The 20,021-nt window shown below is 38.8% G+C and overlaps 3 protein-coding genes across 3 annotated transcripts; 1 reads left to right on the top strand and 2 right to left on the bottom strand.

Annotated features, from left to right (window-relative positions):
- Positions 1-1,475: 1,475 nt before the first annotated feature.
- On the bottom strand, positions 1,476-8,965 carry LOC126780704 (uncharacterized). The gene is made up of 8 exons (XM_050505338.1): positions 8,927-8,965; positions 8,783-8,850; positions 8,302-8,503; positions 6,387-6,577; positions 5,473-5,649; positions 5,223-5,249; positions 3,769-3,920; positions 1,476-1,988 (listed from the first exon to the last, which is right to left on the bottom strand). Exons 1-8 carry the CDS (start codon positions 8,955-8,957, stop codon positions 1,844-1,846), a joined length of 993 nt encoding a protein of 330 aa, XP_050361295.1. The 5' UTR covers positions 8,958-8,965; the 3' UTR covers positions 1,476-1,843.
- Positions 8,966-9,682: 717 nt separating this feature from the next.
- LOC126780696 (uncharacterized) lies at positions 9,683-19,239 on the bottom strand. The gene is made up of 4 exons (XM_050505325.1): positions 19,173-19,239; positions 18,530-18,581; positions 10,665-10,762; positions 9,683-9,986 (listed from the first exon to the last, which is right to left on the bottom strand). Exons 1-4 carry the CDS (start codon positions 19,237-19,239, stop codon positions 9,733-9,735), a joined length of 471 nt encoding a protein of 156 aa, XP_050361282.1. The 3' UTR covers positions 9,683-9,732.
- On the top strand, positions 10,620-17,904 carry LOC126780254 (uncharacterized). The gene is made up of 5 exons (XM_050504563.1): positions 10,620-10,780; positions 13,512-13,644; positions 16,975-17,112; positions 17,279-17,440; positions 17,627-17,904. Exons 1-5 carry the CDS (start codon positions 10,775-10,777, stop codon positions 17,644-17,646), a joined length of 459 nt encoding a protein of 152 aa, XP_050360520.1. The 5' UTR covers positions 10,620-10,774; the 3' UTR covers positions 17,647-17,904.
- Positions 19,240-20,021: the final 782 nt, after the last annotated feature.

The raw sequence follows: 20,021 nt of genomic DNA, 5'->3' as shown, positions 1-20,021 counted from the left end.
ATTGCAACAAAAAAGAGATGTTCGCAGTGCTGTCTGCAGTGAGAGGTCACTCGAAGAGTCTCAGAGACTCGCATGTTCTTTTTACAGACGGACAACAAAACGATCATTGCGTACATTCGCAAGGAAGGAGGGACTCACTCGATAGGACCCCTGTCTCTAACATTTCAACTCTTGACTTCTAGACAAATGGAACATAGTTCTGTCAGCACAGTATCTCCCAGGCAGGTATAATTCCATAGCAGACAGACTGTAAAGGAGACGTCCAGTACCGGAGTGGCATCTACTACCTCTAGCTACCTCAAAGATTTTCAGAAGATGAGACAGACCCGACGTAGACATTTTTGCTTCAAAAAGGTCGGCTATAGTACCAGATTACGTAACTTTCGATTCACGAGACTGTTCCGCGATGTTCGTAGACGCTTTTTCAAGAGACTGGGATTACCGTATGGGATGGTTATTTTCTCGCCCAAATCTAATACCAAGGGCACTTTCTCATCTGAACAGGGCGAGAGGCACCTACCTACTAGTAGCCCCGGATTGGGACCAACACTTCTGGAAGGCAGATCTTCAGGCACGAGCTCTGGATGAGCCCATGACAGTGCCCAACTTACACAAGGTTTTGGTAGACCTGACCACAGGGCGTCCACTTCCACAGATAGACCAGCTAGTTCTGAAGGTTTGGAAAATTGGGATGGGCGGACAAGATAGCCACATGGTCTCAGGTCGAAAAAGACTTAATTAAAAGGAGTTGGCGTCAATCTTTACTGGTGGTAGGGCTTTGTGCAAGCTCGTCTGGGTAGGTACCACCCACTCATCAGATATTCTACCGCAAAACAGCAATACTTGATATTGTTGTGTTCCGGTTTGAAGGGTGAGTGAGCCAGTGTAATTACAGGCACAAGGGACATAAAATCTTAGTTCCCAAGGTTGGTGGCGCATTGGATATGTAAGCGATGGTTGACATTTCTTACAATGTCTAAGAGCGTTGGTGACCACTTACCATCAGGTGGGCCATATGCTCGTCCGCCTTCCTATTCTATAAAAAAAAAAAATCTACTCTTGACACATATGAACCAGCTAATAAGAGATGGTTAGCTTGGTGTAATGCTAGTAGATTAGACCCCAAATCACCCAGATCAGAAGACGTAGCTTTAGTGATGCCGTGTTTTCTTTCGGCACATAATAACCGTTTTATTGTTATGTAAAACGTTTATATTTTTATTTTTTATCAAAAGTTTATATAGCGTTATTTACAGAAAAATATTACTAAAAATCAGACTGAGTTCTCGTTCTCGAAATAATGTTTTCGCAAGTTCAGCAAGTTGTTTCTTTAATGCCTAAAATTTAAATATCGTGAGCGATTATAACGCCATCTACTGACTTACAGGCGAGTCACCACGGTCAGTCGGCACCGCCACATGAGTACTTGTAAAGCAACGGAGACGCTGTCGTTTCCAATTATAAAATGCTTTTGGTATGTTGAATGTTTTATTTAATTTAGTAAAAATGATCAAATAAGGTTTACATTGAGTGACATTATGTTTACATTTAAAGTATAATTAATATCATTAAGTAAAATCATTTGGCTTCATTCGAATGAAATTTCGATCCAAGTAGCGTGTTATAAACTTATTACAAACGCTGTTCCCACCTAATTAACATAACATTGATGTAGACTGGGCTAACTTCGAGTGCCACGCCCATCGCCCATTGACATACCACTCACCGTGACACACGTGAGGAGTACACAGGCGGGACGGCGGCAGTGGCGCGACACACGTGTGATGTCAGAGTCCATTGGTCAAGTTACTTAGGTGAGTACAGTGCATCGGTCGTTCAAAGATCACACTTCTTCGGAGCTACTCACGACGTCCAGCATCTTGTCGTACACATCCGGTAGGTAATCGTAATGACCGTTGCCGCTCAAGTCGTTCTCGATGCTCTTCTTGAACGTCTCCCAGCTGAGGTTAAATTCTGATTCGAATAACCTGCGTCACAGTCATTGAACAGACGTCAGTGAATATACATTTCAATTTAATAGCAAATAATAAGTTCAAGTATAAATCCGCTCGATGTTTTAGTGTCGAACAAAAGTCGGTATATCGGATTCGCTAATATTCGTCGTGTTAGACGCCTTTATTATTAATTAAAGAGTCTATACGCCAATCACATTATTAATCGCATCTGGTCAGAAAATTTAAGAATTATAAAAAATGAAATATTATATACTTCGGGGATATTGTACATAGAAGCATTTTTAGAGAAGGATATGTTAAAATATATTAAATGTATGTAGTATTTGTCGAAATACTAAGACATTTTTTATTTCAAAGAATTTTGTCAGTGTACTTTAACGAAACAACGTAGCGATGTTTCGAGTCCTGACACGTGTGCGCCGCCTGACAGCTGCCAGTGACTTTTTTTTAATCTATCACAAGAATTATGGCCTGCGTTTCTTAAAATCTGAAACGTATACACACGTTTTTAGAATAATTAACAGAAGACATTCCATGTAAAAAATAGGTGTACATTATAGTTAAATATAGCTGCGCATCCTGACTTTGTACGGGTTATATAAGGATTTCATCGCAAGCTATTTTTATTTTACCAACGTTCCAAGATATATAAACATTTGCAGACTGTTGATCTGTTGATCTGTTCGCTCTTAATGTACTACATCTTAATCTAAGAATATAAATATGGTAATGATATCCAAATTATTAGAATAAATAAAATATAAATTTATATCATTTTGTATAAATAAATAATAATTTGTACACCTTATAATTCGACCCGATAGTTTTTGAAAATTTTCAAGTTATTTAAATGAACTCGTGAAATAATAGGCGTGCACTCAGTAGCGCAGTGCCGGCGCCGGCAGTAGATCCGTGGCTAATATTAATGTATCCTCTTGTCTGACCCTTACCTTAATTATCTTTTTTATGACTTCTTACATACATTGTAACAGGCTTTTTTAAAAGGATAATTGTCACGCTTCATAAAAATGGTTACATTCTACGACACTACATGGGATCGAATGTATGTAATTTTAAATAAATTTATAAATACGTGATACACCCAGACTCGACGTAGAGTCACTGCTAGCTACGCTAATAACAACGAACAAAAAACTATGTGTCTTAATATTTATTAAGCTCTTATAATGTAATAGATACAACTAACAAGTGGATACTTCATTGTTACGATATTAGTTACAAACCGACGACATTGAAGTCAACAATATTGTTTTGTATTTCGTTGCAATAAGCGCAAAGCAAAAAACCTACAACAAAACAAAAAAAATATCACATTCAAAAGCAGAAAAATCCGCAATTTCCTGCTCTTAGCGATGTTTTTTTTACCATGTTAATTCGGGATCACCTTGTCCAATACCACGAAGATCATCTAAATCAGATTACTACCCAGTTATTCGTGGTAGAATCAGGTTCAAAACATTTTTTTCAATTGACATTTTCTTACCTTTATGTTGGATTTTTACTTCCAAGCGGGATGGTACTAAATTTGACGTATGCCCGATCCAATTAAATGTACAGGACATTAATGACAGGCACACGGTGTTTACTGTTTTATTATATGTTATAGATATATACTTAAAAGTTTGTATGAAAGAAATAAATGTATATAGTATATGTAATATTGTGACGTGACGAAATGTTTTTATTAATATTTATATAAATTAATGAAATCTGGTTTCGTGATGGTATAGCATAATAAAAACGATAAAACGATTGAAACAACTTTACTCACCCGCTCACGCAACTCATAAAGTTTCTTATGTGGCTGGCACTGAACAGCTGTACGAGGTTCGTGCAGCCAGTGCAGTTAGACCACTGAGCATCGGGTGCCATCATCATTGCCACTGCCTTTCCGCGACATATAAGAGGCGCTCCATACATCCCCTGAGATAAAACGCGTCAATGAAATATGGACCCCGCGGCGACTATGATATTGTAATAATGTTTACATTATTTGTTTTCGACTAAAGTCGACGCTCATATTCCTATCTTATTATACAATTAATCCTTAACCTGAGAATGTCCCACTGCTGGACTAAGGCCTCCACTCTTTTATTGAGGAGAAGGTTTGGAGCATGTTCCACCACGCTGCTCCAATGCGGGTTGGTGAAACACACGTGGGACAGAACTTCAGTGAAATTAGACACACAGGTTTCTTAACGTTGTTTCTTTCACCGTCAAGCACGAGATGAATTATAAACACAAATTAAGCACATGAAAATTCAACGGTGCTTGCCCGAGCTTGAACCCACGATCATCGTTTAAGATTCTCGAGTTCCAATAACTAGGCCACCTCGGCTTCTTTATTTGTAACTGCCTCCTTTTGTTTGAAGGAACACTGGCAATACCTAAATTGATGATGATGATGATATAATTTGTATTTCTATTCTGTTTACGTCAACTTGTGCTCGAAGTATGTATGATGGTATCCGGGGGCGTTTTTAATCGCTATTCGGTCTCTTGGCCTCTGAACCGTTGAGGGTCACGGCTTTCTGCCATACTTGTGTACAGACACAAGTATAGAACAATACGTAAATAGTTAGTCGTGTCTAAATCTATAGGAGCCCATATACGGAATGATCTGTCGTTACGATCAATCTGAAAGGATCAATCTGAAGTGACAATCGATCGCGTTATCGCACAGTTAGCCGCTCACACACGGAGCGTCGCGGTCACCTGCAGCTTCGGCGGGCTTCGGCCGCGTGCCAGATTACAGATCCATCGTTTCGATCCTTCCGTATGAACGGCCCCATAAACGTGTGTAACGAGCCCCCTCACGCGTTTTCTCTACTTTCGCGCGTCCCTAATTTCGTTTCATATTATATTCATGATACGCTAGTATACTCAATGTTCACATTACAATATTCTGTAATTAAGTAGTATTATTATTAAGTAGTAGTGGTACCCACCGTCAATCCAAGTCCAGTGTACAACGGACTTGGATTACATACTTTTTTGTAAAATGGGTCCGAGACTACATATCCTATTATTTGAAACTAGTTTCAACCAGTTGAAAATACTGTACTGTACTGTACTGATATGTGGATTCCAAGTCAGTGTAAGGCAAAGTGGCGAGAGGAGAGGAGCGGATAGAAGCGAGCAGCGAGCTTCCACCCACGCACTTTTATTTTCGCCGGAGCCTTGTTTTATTCATTACTGGATAATGGACAACTCCGAGCAACTTACGTGGCATGGCTGTGCTTCCCTGTCGGGCTGAAACAATGGGCTATTTTTATACTTATTACCCTTTAACCAAAAGATAAATTATGTTATTTCTTTGTATGACTTCTTTGTGTTGTAAAATTTTTATATATATTTTTAAGTAGAGATGTATAAAATGTCATTTTGTTTAATAAAAGGCTTTTGCTGTTCGAAACATGCTTATTCCGAAATGAAGGCAAACCGCGATCCTTAACTAGTAATAATATATGCTCACATCTCTGACACAGATGGATGTCGTCTTGTCGAAGTACCCCACGAAGCCCAAGTTAGTCATAGCCTTCTGAAACTTCATTGTAATGGTGTTACACCACAGGCTCTTCTTCACAATGATCAAGTACTGCACCCGAATGTTCCGTTGGAGAAGGAATTTGTGGACGGGATATATTTTGTCCTGGAATTATAATTTCTTAATCGGATTCTTATATATTGAGGTGGGTGCGGTTCTTTATTTATTTTATTTATTGGACTGCCAACAAAATATATACACATCCGATTATGACTTACTTACATATGTAATTTATTAATAGTACCTCTTCGCCTATATTCGATCACTTCATGCTTTAGGCACGTAGGTAACAGGACGTACGCCAGTTAATAACTTGCATTAGCAAAAATAAAAAAACAAAGAAAAGAAATACAATTCAAAATGGGTTTATTATGCAGTGGTACTATTGTATACCACCAGACTATTTAGGTCTTCCATGGAGTCACGTACAGTTGAAGGCTCAATATAGTCTTATATATATGTATATGTATATATCAGTGTGCGAGGCATCGAAAAGATCTGCACCCGTACGTAGTTGACGTATTTAACGTACGAAACGATTTGCTTCCTTGTTTCTAATACGCACCGCTAAGGTCTGGAATACCCTCCCTACCTTCGTTTTCCACACCACCTATAATATGAGTACCTTCATGTCAAGAGTGAATAGGCATATATCATCACTTTCCATCGGGTGGGATAACAGTCAAGTACTAGACAACGCGTTTTATAAAAAAAAAGTTTCCTAATGTATTTAGTAGTGCAAACTATTCTAAAAAATGTTTTCTACAATACATTGCATCAAAGCTCTAGTTCTCGAAGTCGAATGCGTTTTGCATTCATAACAAAAGCCCAAGTGTACTCACACCCTTGTAAAAGAAATGCCACCCGGGCATCAAGCACTCCTCGTGCAGCGCTAGCACTTCATCCCCTTTGTAATCGATGTCAATCGGGCGCAGGGGGATTTCGGCTAGGACATCTGGAACCTTTTTAGCTAGAATAAGAATGGCCGGAGACTTCTGTATCATGTAGGCTCTGTCCCCGGTGCTGTTGGACACTGTCGACATGAATCAATTTAGTAATTTCTTTTATTATTGATTTTACAAAAACTCATTTGTAAATGGAACATGGATGGATAATAATTTTTGGGTCTGGAGCGCGCGATACCACCGATGCGCGACGAATCCAACGTCAGTTCAATAATATTTCAGAAGGTTGCTTATTTGTGCAATAACATTGGTGACCAGACTCTTTATGAGTCGATGCATTTATATATTTTGCATGTCATTATTTACACCTAGAAGTACGTATATGAAGTTTTTCCATCAAAATAAAAAAACCACCAGTTTTCTCGCCTGAATGGTGGAATTTTCATAAATCCTTCCTTAGAGGATGTTTTCATCATAAAATGCATCAACTGTCAAAAATTTCAAGTCTTTAACGAATGTAGTTAAGGCTCTGCATTAATGAATCAGTCAGGACAATTTATTTTATATGTGTGAATAGATAGGCTCTTTTGCGTTAATATTATTTTATAGTCTGTACTGCATTTTACAAGGATCGACTCGTTGCCGCCTCGCACTGAACCAGTTACTTCGTAAGTGGAAACAAAAGCTAGGTATAAGCATATTCCGAACAAGGCTTTCAACGCAATAATTTGTACAAGTTTTAAAAGAGACTTATGTTTTTTTTATTAGATATCTGTATTGCCGATTCCTGTTAATATCGAATATATTGCATTTTGCAACTGGAAGATTCTGTTTTGATACTTTGATATTAAAACTGGAAATTTACATAAAATTGGACCGAAGTAAAAAAAAGCAATTTTTAGCAACGGTCGTGTTAAAGTAAATTAAAGTAATTACGATGTATAATATATTTAATAAAACGTAGTAATTTATAATAACTACCAAGTACCACCTACATTGATGGTAACACCATCGAGCTGAAAATTGGGAAGAGAAGAACAATACGAGTATATGTCTTACTGTAGTTACAAATCGTACTCGAGGACTCAAAGTGTTACATTTATATTGCTTGAGTCGGAACTTTAAGTAATTGGTTATTACTGAATCCAACACCTAAAAGAGTCGAGTGAAAATATCGCAAGATTATTACTCACAATATTTCAAAAGCATCAAAAGTTTTATATGGTAAAAAGTATATTAACAGCTCATAAATGTCCCTTAACAGGACAAAATCCCGCATGGACATAAGGAAGAACCCGTCCTTCTACCTTATGCCACGCTGTTTCCTTATTGTGAATATGACTCAACACTGGATGAAATCATTTGTGCTCGCCCGGGTTCGTACCTACGATGCTCACTTGAGTTCCATGTTCTATTCACTCATTACAATGAGGTCGTTCGGCCGCGCAGTTAGCTATTTATTATAGTCGCCAATATGTTTTCGTGATCTCCGAGGCGCGGGACTTCCAAACTCCAAATAACTTTTTACTGGCCCGCACCGAGGCTTGAGCCCGGTCCGTCGGGTTCTCCATAGCTATTAGCTCATGGACAATAAAACGCGACTATAAACATCTACCTGTTTTAAACGTTCAAAAATAATTCTTTAAATAAGGTCAAAGAGTACAGTCGTTGTCCGCATCCCATGCCGAGACGTGTCGGTTCTGTATTGCTCATGCACATTATTATTATAAGAATTTATATTCAAAGTGGTAATCAACGTTCCATTACAGTTTTTTGATTCCGATTTCATCGGCAGCAGTGGGTAAACTATTGTCTTAACAAAAACTCGAGGCTCGATGATGGACAAACTCACACTTAGGCATAATAATCTTAGTGACTTGAACACGTATTCCGCGACGCGGGTGTCTGTACGTCGCGCCCGTCACCACATTGATAGGCCGGGTGTCCTGGTCACGAGCTTCGGGGTCAGCGATGCACACGCAAGCCGTGACGACTACCGTCCTGGACAACAGCGTCCCGACACACAGGCCGCGGTACCGTGACGGAAAATATACCTAGTGAGCAAATGTACGCGTGAGGACAGCAGCCTGTGACGTGTCTCCGTGCTTGTATATAAATGGCTGTTTGCACATATGTTTATATGTATAGCATATAAAACGATCTCTGAGAATATAATACATGAAAGTTCTGTTTATGTTTCTCTTTATAACTAACACAAATCTTAGAGACAAATACTCCATTAAATGTTTTCACGATTTTGATGACGTCATATTTATTTTCTTAACTCAGGGGTGTCAGTTGGCAACAAGAAACCTTGCGAAAAGTAAACTTACTAAAAAGGGCACGGAGCCGTCACGTGGCTTGAAGGGCTCCCTTCCGAGGCACACTGTTGCGTACAATCCTAAATTGAAATATAATTGAATATGCTTAAATAAGAAAGATGACCGTTTTATAAAATACATATAAAACATATTTACCTATTTGAACAAATACTTTCCATTTGTTCATTGTTTTGAATGAATAATTTAAAAGCGTAAATAAAAATTAATTAAGGCGATTTACGATCCGTTGATTTTGTTTACAAAACAGTCGTTAAAGCATACGATAACACAATCACTTCATGAAATTAGCACGATATTCGAATACGAAGACGATATTGCGGCGCTGTGCGACCGGAGGTGATTAGTTTCTCCACACTCCAGTCGCCGATTAGTCGCCGACTTCGAGAAATTCCACTAATTGAACGAGTGATTGTTTTCAACATGACATCGGATTTTATAAAATTCCTAACATGCTACTAGTACGTACGTTGTAATTTTGTGCAAAAATGGCTATTGATTGTACTCACTCTACTTATTTGAGTTTTTATTAAAATGATGTTCACGATTGCCTAACACAAGAAACGTGTTCACATGCTCGAAGAATACTTAGACCGAACTTCACGCTGCCCTTACGGCTTGCAACGTGATTGTCAATGGGCCGTTTTTCAAGTGATATCTTGCATTGCACACGTCGGTCGTCACACTCGTACATCAAGCATTGTTTCCAATTACCTTTTGTTTATTATCTATTACTAAAAAAAAATAACTTATAAATGTGTCAGGAGTTTTATTGAATGATTTTATGCCATATTTATAGTATTTATTTTATTGATATACACTATAAGAAATAACAGAGCACAGCCGCATCACGCTCGAGGTTTTCAAAATAGACATTCATCCATAATGTTAAGGATTACAAATTCCAGGGAAATTGTAGGCAGTTATAAACTTCCGATAAAGTTTTAATCTTCAATCACCGAATACGTCTCGCGGTCGCGGATATAGCTGCCACCGCTTGCGGTTACGTCCGTTCGCGTCAATTGGCGGCAGGAGAGACCACGCCAATTAGCGACTGTCACGGTCACTGCAGTTGTCTTTTGATATTCTAAATGTAAGTCGCAGTCAGTCGCAGTGGCAAAGCCAGACCAAACGTTATGTGGCAAAGATCCCCGCGTGGTGGAAGGGGCGTCAGTACCACAAAATTTCAATTCGTGTTCTATAGAGAAAAAATATATTTTTGAAATTGTCTATTTATGATTTAACAAAATGCAGATAAATTAATTATAAAATATCAGAAAGATACACACATCACAGTAGACGTTATATTTAGCTTTTATTTATTTCTGAAAAATATAAAAAGTGACATTCTCACATAGTCACACCTAATCAAAATTCATCTGAATTAGAAACATGTGGTTTTTCTAAAACGATTAAGTATCTAAATCTGATTTGTTTATTTATCCAAAATCAGTAATTACACAATAATTTTTAAAAACGAGCTATTGGCCCCAGTCGTCCGTGCCTTACGCCGCCCCTAGCTGTAACTCACTGTACATCGCTACAGATCGAGTGTTTGTTTATTTTTTACAGATTACTCTTAGTTCACAAATGACATACACACAAAGAATAGACGTAGAAAAGATAATAATGTTGCGTTGTTTAAGAGTTAACGCCGCACCGTAGAAAAGTATCAAAAAATGCGAAGCAAAGTCATCGCCGAGGAAATCCGGTCGTCTCCGGAAAAGGCAATAAATCTTACCTAGCCGCAGATAGAGGGATCGGGCTTAAGGGCGGGGTGCGTACAGGAAAGGACCGAGAGAAGTAGTCCCGGGTAGACGGATCGATACGAAGGCGTCCTGTGCGGACTCGCGGCCGCCGCGTCGTTACTCGTTACCGTTAGTCGTACGTCGCCTGCCGTGCCCACTGCACGGCTGCTGCTCCCGCTGACGATCTTCGCTCTGCTTTGCACTGCGCGACTTCCCTGTGATATCCCTGCCGGAAGACATGGAGGTAGGAAATTTACTTCAATAATACTGCTTAGCGAACAAAACATTTACGTTTGTGTTTTAAAAATAATAATTTTAAACTTTTTAAAATATTAATTTGCGGATTTCCGTCTTTATATGTACATATTTTTCAACGAAATTATACGATTGTGTTTCGGTCAATTTAAAAGTTCATGATTTATGAAATATATGTACCCAATAGAGCGAAGACGGACAGCATCTTGCTATGTGGTATCGCCCTATTACCCGCTTCTTAATGATACGATTCGTCCTCAAGCTACGCAAGTAATTCCGTCCCGCTCGAAATACTTCGAATAATATTCCAATGCCACATGTAGACTGCTTCTTTTTTTTGTAGACCTCCGCGTTGTTATGCTTTGTCTCGAAGCTGATCAATACGAGCATATTATAATAAATGCACAGTGAAGCATCTGTTTGTGTTCGCGCGGGCCTCGCTTTCATGATCTGTGTCGTACTTGACGTCTTTGTTAGAATTAAATAGGTCAGAGGTGCAATTAATGTTAATGTAGGCGCCGTAGGTGGCAGTGTGGGCTCACTCGTGCCTACGCGACATATCTACAGGCGACAGGGTTCTTCCACGGACGGCGTCATGCACGAGGGACTGTCATATTACGATACAGTCCGAACGATAAATATTTTTATTTGAAGTAATATTTGGTGTCATTAATTCAGAAATAAAACAACATAAACACCTGCTAGGCAAACGGTATCCTTATTTATTGTTAGCTCTCAACCATTTCCTCTGTATAAACACTTAACTTACAAATTCATAATAGCTGGAAGCTCGTTATCTGCCTGACACTCTGGAATGACCCCAGTTTATTTTAGGTACGGCACCGCGTCGGACATATGGACGCACACGAACAGCTCCGCTCACCGCTGCTAGTGCACGGATCGAGCATTTTATATTAATTTTCTAGAATATCATTTAAATGCTTTATAAGACACATTAATGCGGCATATTATACCGCGGTCGTAGCTCGTATGTATGTATATGTTTCAAATTATTTCCTTTAATAGCGATTCCGATAAAACGGCTGCCAAATGAGAAATAGCTTCCCGTTATTAAACGACCGGAACGACGATTAGGTCGTCCTAAAGATTTACGAGCGTGGCGACTACCGACGATAAGCGGGTTGTGATAAAAACGCAGAATATGTTGTATGAGATCTTTGAAACTTGACCAGAAGTTTGAAAGTTATCGCAGGCCCTGATAATGTCGTCGGCGAGTTGCAGGTCGACCGACTTCAAAACAATACAGTCATTGACTGCCGAGCTCCTTACTATCAGTAATACGTAATAAGCGATGAAGCCGTTGACACCGATATTGTCATGTGCTTAGACGAACTCCCTCAGACATTCAACGACAGAGCGCGCATTTCCAAATGTTTTATAAAAAATTAGTCGACAACTTCAGTGTTGCAGTGTTTGTAGACAGGGAACTGACGAGTGTACGGTGTGTACGGTGTATACGGCGTATTCGGCGCCTCCGCCGTGCGTCGCAGATGTGCACACGGAGAGGTCGCTCGTAACATAGAGACAGTCGGAAAAAGGGCTGTGCGGTGCAGACCTAGACGGAACGGACCTGCCTGACGACACGCAACTTCTTCTTCTCAATCTTATTTTTCGAAATTATATAAACATTAATTTGCTTCAAATAATGTAGGTTATGTCATTTACAATAACATGTAATTTATTACATTAAGAAATGGTGTTTTCTTAATTAATCAAAGGAGATAGAAATGGTCGCATCTCTTCAGACCCTTTACATAATGATTTAATATTTCCATTTGTGCAGTCGTTGTCTTTGTGCACGGATATACATTTACATAATTTATAGTTCATGCGACTGCGAATATCTTCTATTAATATTATTTTAATTATAATTTTTTAAGGCAAGTATTCGATTTCTTATTTGTATCAAAATTAATATAGCCCTACTCGTACAACTGTTTTAAGTTACAAATGACCTAAGCAGCGCTGCGACTAGCGAATACTATATAAAAACGCAAAGCGAAATTACGTCTAAATACTTGAGCTGTGCTTGTTATCGAATATTGAATAATTCAATAATTTTTCCATAATTATTTAGCGCACTACGCTTAGGTCGCTTATGATAAATACGAAGTATCATTAGTTAGCATCCTGAGCGCCGTCCAAAGTACTGCAAGTTTATCGGCAATTCGTCTGAACGCGTAATATCTGCTCATGTTTTATATAGAGCACATATTTTTGTAAGCGAAAGATTATGTTTCAAGCAGAACGGCTTAATTTATGTTCATAAAGACTAGAATGAATCTTATATCATTTCACGAGTGATTGAATTCACGAAGTCGTTTCCTTATAAAGATATCTAGCCGTGTGTGTACGTACCTAAGCCAAATATACGTTTTTTAAAACACTTATACATTTTCATAAGCATTTACTTTTACATTCAAAATATCAAAACGAATTATAACATTTCGTTGAAATTCTATGTTTTATAATGCTGCACAGACTAATGTAAATTTCATGGAGATAACGGCATTGTACGCACACACGCACGCGCCAAAACACGCGCGCGCGCATTGTGACGTTTGGGAACAAGTCAAAGTTAATGTGATTGCGAAGCGCAACGCTCCCAGAGAGCTTGTTTGCGGCTTTCTTGTAGTGTGGTAATTGTACAACAACCTACTTACTATAAGTATTTATTTTAATACAAGTATCGTTTTCAGTTTATACGCTGGTGGTGGTCGCTGGCTATCCTGGTGGTGATGTTGTCTTTCGTCGCCGCTGGAGAGGATGTGTGGGAGCGAGAAGGCGAACATGACTTGCTCGTGCGCAACGCAAGGGGCGCTAAGAATAGAGGTACGTATTACAAGACACGCTTACTACTTGATGACGTTCGCGAGCTTGTTATCAACTCCTCTTACGAAAGGAAACTGATTATTCGACTTTGAAGATAGCTTGAGGTAAGCTTCGTCTTCGACAGGTCCTATTTTATGAACTTCATAGATTTTCTTGTTCCCGCTTTGAAGATACATAGAAAATTCTTATGTTAAGAGTTTTCTACTACGAGAAATAAAACTCAAAAAATAATATTTTTAAAGAAACCTGAATAAAACGTGTCCATTTACTATTGACACTTTATAAATAAAGAAATCAATTCTGATAAGATATTTAAATCGGTTAATCATCCATAAGCAAAGCATACCAGGTCACCGTGACGGACCGTGACACGGAACAACAAAGAAGGATAATTCAAATCCCATATGTAACATAACTTAGGCGGTCATTGGTTAGAGTATCGGTATATTTTTTCGGACACAGGTTGAACCACCCCGGGGAAAATAGCCACACATCGAAGAGCCCTTGATATAAACACACACTTAAGCTGTGCTGCAGCGTATAACTGCTGCTGAACGCGATCACAATGAAAGCGTCCTACGTTGTTGACAGATACCGAGAATATTACACTACTCCTAAAATAATATGTAAACCTACACGGACACTCTCGGCCACCTTACCTGTACTCGAGTCTCAAAACGGCCGTGCGCTAGATTTCAAACGGATGCAACTACACACAAGGAGTAATCGTAATTATAATAATGATTGTTATCAAATTGAGTGTTAAGGGCCGACCGTTCGAGACGCTTGAGCGAATACAACATCCGTCTGGGGCCGAATGGGCCGAAAGTGGTTGCTAAACGCATAATCTTATATAACGAGTATAATCTATTATTATAATTAAGCTTATACCACAGCCGATAACTATTTACGAATTTGTAAAAAATTGTTCAAGAAAACAAATAATTCAACATTGTTTCGTTTCTAGAACTCTTTCTAAATCCATGAAGCAAGAATAGGTTTGCTAAACTATATATAACTGACCGCTGCTCCCAGCCGGCTCACAGATGGCAGACGCTCGCTTTAAAGATACGAGTATATCTACCACCAGTACGTACCCCTTAAAACCAGATGACTTAAAGATAATTTTTAAATTTAAAATCGGGATGAGCCTAACAGAAGGGTATCAACTGATCAGATCCACAAATTGAAAATGGCACTTATGAGCTGACAGGTTCCAGAGTAATGTTAAGCAATTTTAGCAAAAATATAATTATAAGAGATTATCGTTTAAAGGGTACAGCTCGATCTCTTTTGAAGAGGGCTATTCGCGCAATCTATAACCTATATGCTAAAGACTCTCTAAGACAAATTTAAAGAAATTATAATATTAACTGTTGCTTCTCAATACATATTATGTAATGTTATGTATATACGGAAAAATATTAATGATTTTATGAGAAAATGTGATACTCATAACATTGGTACAAGGAAAGAACACAAACTTATTGACTTGAATAATGACTGCATAGAGTCAGTAACTCTTTTGTGGGGCAATGTATACGGTTCTACAATAGGAGGAACGCTTGTGTGCTAAAGGTTATTATACAATTAGTGAATTTATGAATGGGAATGAGACGACCGCTGCATGGATACTTCTCTTTTTTTTGTAAACTTCTCAGGGCTGGGTGTGTCTTTTCCGAATCGGTGGTAGTTTTTAGTTTATCAATAAGGAAGTGTAATGCTTCAATATTGAATAAAGTATTTTGATTTTGAGTTACCGGCTCTCATTAATTTATTGTATGGTCTTTCCAATACGCTTTAACAATAACGAATCAAAATAATGAAGTATTCAAGATAATGCAAGATAAGATAATGCGAAAAACTTGGGCCAGCCCGGTGCAGTCGCGTAGATCGCTGGGCTCGATACTTACACTTATTTTTATTGTTAACTGACGGCCCTTACAATCACCGGACACGTCATAGGGGTGTATCCACGTGGAGTTAGTAACTCCATCAGTTGCTTATGCCTCTGTGCGACTGTTGTATACCCGTTACCTCCGTCCTTATCGTGGTGTAGGTGAAGGTCCAAGTGAACTACATCCACCACGCTGCTCTAATGAAAGTCGGAATAAACTAAGTTCCACGTAGACAGATAAATTAATTACAATATATATAATATGATACGTTTTAAATAGCATATCACCAAGTCGCTTTTGAATCGAAAGTCGACTCTTGAAAGTGGTAACTAACGTCTTAGTCAAGTTTAATTATTTTTTAAAACTGAGATACACATTGTCTCCAAATATCATAATTGAAATTGCAATTGTTTAAATCACTAATTGTCGTTCACCAGACGGCGTTAGAATGGTCTGTAACAACTTGTTATTGTGGAAATAACAAACGCTCGTACTTATTATGTTTTGGCAGCTGGACAAAATAAGACAAAGTACGCATGAACTTAAACGACCGCGCTCGATGACATTGCAATAACAAACTCCGGAATGGTCGCTTCCCTTGTCAAAAACATCTCGACAACTCTACGTATAAAGCTCGAGCTACATGTCGGGTTCCGGCATTGTTTTGTTTTTTAAGACGAAGCTTTAAATACAGGCGCATACTCGTATGCCCGGAGCCGCCTGTGTCGTCTGTCGTGTGTGTCTCTGAATGTGTTTTCGTTCTGTAGCAAATCGTTCTTGTATAATATTTATATTATAATTGTTTTTTATCATAATATAACTCTTATTTTACATTTATTTTCGTAAAAACTGGCAATTTCTGAAAATAGATATCTTTCATGTACGGAATCTTCCATTTGGAGTTGGTCGTTCTGGTCCCGTTTAATCTCTGAGCCGTGAGCACGGTGTGCCGTCCGTCTTACGGGCCACGTAGGTATGAAGTATGCTGCAAGCTATTTCTTTTTTATCATTATTTAAATTCTTTATAAAGAAAACAGAGCTTACCATGAACCTATTAAGAAATAGTATACACGTGATTTGTGTGTCAAAATGTAACCAAATATAAAACAGAATAATGTTTTATGAATTATTATTTACTATACCAGTTTCCACACGCGCCTCCGCCCGCGTGTGCGGAGCGTGGAGGCTACAGGTGCTAGGTACCAGAGGTCGTTTCGGTACAGAAAAACTTTAAAAAATGTTATGTCGTGTGAAACGTTTTCATAATGACCGGTTGAAGAGTTAAGACGTTAAGCATAACAAATAAGCAAACTCACATTCGCATTTATATTATGAGTAAAGATTATATTAATGTAATAGTTCGGTTTTGCTCTCCCCACTTATTTTCTGCAGCTCCATTGCTTCCAAGTGATCAGTGAGTTTCGTTTCCCAGAGACTTGCCGCTACGTGCGAGGCGCTTGGTCCGAGTGCGACCCGAAGACTAACATCCGCTCCAGGACTCTCACGCTGAAGAAAGGTGATCCTACCAGCTGCGAACGCGCTAAGACTATACAAAAAAAATGTAAAAAAGGTAAAGCTTTTCTCGGCCACACACAAACCACAGTGTACGAATATTACATGATGCTTAGAATTACAAGTTTATAAATGACAACATAATGCAAGTTCCTTTGGCTTAAATATACTGATATACGTAATAGATATACATTCACATTTTAAGGAAGAGATTTCTTTAATAGCCTGTCGTTACGAGAAGTCTTCTTGGAGCGAGTGCAGTCCTAACGGAGAAATGTCGCGGACGGACATGCTAAAGACCAACAGTGACCCCACGTGCGACCAGAGCCGGCGCATCACCAAGAAATGCAACAAAAATAAACAGATTAAAGCCACTAAAGACAAGGGTGAGTATGGGCGCCGCGCCTGCACATGAGTCCCACATGACACGTATGTCGCCACGCACACGTCTCGGGGTGTTTTCTTTGACTTTAAATGATTTCGTCCAATACTCTGTATAAATAGTCACACACTTTGTTTGTATATTTGTTAAATATAGTATACCAATATGTAAATATGTGTTTTTGTTTCAGGTCGCAGAAATCGTCAGTAAGTTTTCAGATGAAATTCATTTTAATCGACTAAATTTTTCATTACAAAATGAATGATGTTTGATCGTTGGTTTTAATTATTGTAATAGTGCCAAAATAGAATCAATACAATACATGTGTTTCGACATTCGATTATTATTATTAGACTCGATAGCTACGATCTACAATATATGTAGCATTACAGTAACCTCTATTATATACTAGACGCGATTTGTTTTCATTATTTATAAGTGGAATCTTTGATATTAATAAATGAGTACTTAAAACTTTATCTTTTATTATTACTTTGTTAAATCCTCAAAACTACGAGGTTGGAGCTAAAGAATATTGTCTAGAGAATGAGCGGTAAGTATGCCGAAAGGGCTCGGGTGCGCTGAGCTTGTAAGTAGCCCTATCATCCATTCTTTGATGAATGGATGCAGAGTTACCCCAACTAAATATACCATATGTTAGAAGACATGATACTATGCAGAAATTCAAAGTCAAGCAGTCAATGTCAGTTAGCTTTGTAACCGTGCTAGATTATTTTAAGCTAACTGTGTACTGAAATGACTTGCCATAGTGGCGTAAGTAGGTACTTTGTTTGCAGAATTAAGCAACATTAGTTTAAAACAAATAAAATCCAAATTAAAAATGTTGACTTAAATTTGAAATAAAACTATTTCTAATATTTAAATTGCAGTTGTCCTGCTTTTATTTGGGATTGTCATCAATAGCAGGCTTCCCGGCAAATCACAAACAATCACGTTACAAAAAACAAGAACAAGATAATGCAAATCTGTAATCACAGGACGTAACAAAAAATGTAGCACAAGGCTTTTGATTTTTTTTAAAAGATATAACAAAGGTTAGATGCAAAATATTTAAAGAATATAAATTACTTACGCAATGATCGTGTCTCGGTAATAACGGTCACTCGACGCCCTGCACCCGGATACTGTTATTATGAATGGAATAATAAAAAATCATATTTTGTTTTATTAACTTTAAAAGAGGCAGTTAAATAATATAAAGACAGCACTTATATAAAGAATTGGTGTATTTTATTCAATTACACAGAACCTCATAATTGTTTTAACAACTCCTAATAAATACTGGGCTGGTAGTATTTCGTGTGACAGAGATAACGCTCTACGAAGCCGAAATTAGTCAATTGTCTCTTTTCAATGGTCGATGTGAAATATTTATTAACGCGTACTATACCTCTCTACAGAAAAGTGATCCGATCCGCTTCCTGCTGCAGCGTACCACCAATGCGAGGGGCAGCCAATTTGGGCTTGGCCACTTGAGATGTCTTAGATACTGTAGACGCCACACTGACGGTGGCTCCAGCTGGAGAGGAAGTTTTTTTCCCTTTTTTTCCCGTTTTTACCATAGTGGACCAGGACGTCTCCTGGACCATCTGTGGCTGGATCATCTTCGGCGTGGTCACGGCAATTGAAGGACCAGCAGCTGGGGCTGGCGAAGCAGTCGGTGGTGCCCGCTTAGGTGCGGGTGCAGGTTTCGGCGGTTTGGCCGGGTGGGCCACCTGCGCGTATGTCGGCGCAGTCTATTGCATTGACTCCCACCGCAGCTAATGGAGGGCGCTGCACCATTGCAGGCAGGAGGCGCTCTTCCAATCCCCCCTGTGTGTGTTTTAAATAAATAAAAAATAAAAATGGGGAGACCACCATAAGGCCTTTCTCGGCTAATCAAGGCGTCGGATGACAACTCAGTGAAAACGTCCATCGCCGAAAACAAACACGGACATGGTCACCACCACCCATAGACAAGGCACTATAAAAAATATTAACCATCCCTTACATCGCCAATGCGCTACCAACCTTGGGAACTAAATTGTCCCTTGTCCCTGTAATTATACTAGCTCATTCGCCTTTCAAACCGGAACACAACAGCACTACATACAACTGTTTGGTGGTAGAATATGTGATGAACATGGTTTATGCGAATGGAACACACAAAACCTTTGCGCCGGCTACTTCGCCATCGCATCGTTGGCCACCACCATAATATTTTTTCTTGCGCGAGAATTTTAATTGCGTCGTAACTCCTAAGATATTTATTTAAATTAAGCATATAGTTTAATGTTCAAAGTTCGAAAGGGCACCGCAGTCGCTCAATTTTTATATAGTGGCTTAAAGTTTTAAATTACTACACTACAAACTATATTTATAATTAATTATCGAAGCATCTCTTTGTAAACGGTTGTAGGCTTTGTGCCTTACCAAGCCCGTCCCTGAAGCCCGTCTGGGTAGGTACCACCCGCTCATCAGATATTCCACAGCTGAAAAGCAATACGTAGTATGATTGTGTTTCGGTTTAAAGGATGAATGGCACAAAGGACATAACATCTCCGTTCCCAAGATTGGTGGCGCAT

Source organism: Nymphalis io, chromosome Z, assembly GCF_905147045.1.
Source record: "Nymphalis io chromosome Z, ilAglIoxx1.1, whole genome shotgun sequence".
NCBI classification, from domain to species: domain Eukaryota; kingdom Metazoa; phylum Arthropoda; class Insecta; order Lepidoptera; family Nymphalidae; genus Nymphalis; species Nymphalis io.
Note: the sequence above shows the minus strand (reverse complement) of the source record. Positions and strands in the feature narration are given on the sequence as shown.

Bases quoted from the DNA above. Each gene is read 5' to 3' on its own strand.
- LOC126780704 (XM_050505338.1), bottom strand. From the start codon at position 8,957: ATGAACAAATGGAAAGTATTTGTTCAAATAG. The intron at 6,578-8,301 runs GTGAGTTTGTCC...TCATGTCGACAG, and splicing joins TAAGATTATTATGCCTAAGT to TGTCCAACAGCACCGGGGAC. The intron at 3,921-5,222 runs GTAAGTTGCTCG...GTTTTATCTCAG, and splicing joins GGGAAGCACAGCCATGCCAC to GGGATGTATGGAGCGCCTCT.
- LOC126780254 (XM_050504563.1), top strand. The intron at 17,113-17,278 runs GTAAAGCTTTTC...TTTCTTTAATAG, and splicing joins ACAAAAAAAATGTAAAAAAG to CCTGTCGTTACGAGAAGTCT. The intron at 17,441-17,626 runs GTGAGTATGGGC...TTTTTGTTTCAG, and splicing joins TAAAGCCACTAAAGACAAGG to GTCGCAGAAATCGTCAGTAA.
- LOC126780696 (XM_050505325.1), bottom strand. From the start codon at position 19,239: ATGGTGCAGCGCCCTCCATTAGCTGCGGTGGGAGTCAATGCAATAGAC. The intron at 10,763-18,529 runs GTAAGTAATTTA...GTCTTCCGGCAG, and splicing joins TACCGAGACACGATCATTGC to GGATATCACAGGGAAGTCGC. The intron at 9,987-10,664 runs GTAACGAGTAAC...TTTTCTCTATAG, and splicing joins CAGGCGACGTACGACTAACG to AACACGAATTGAAATTTTGT.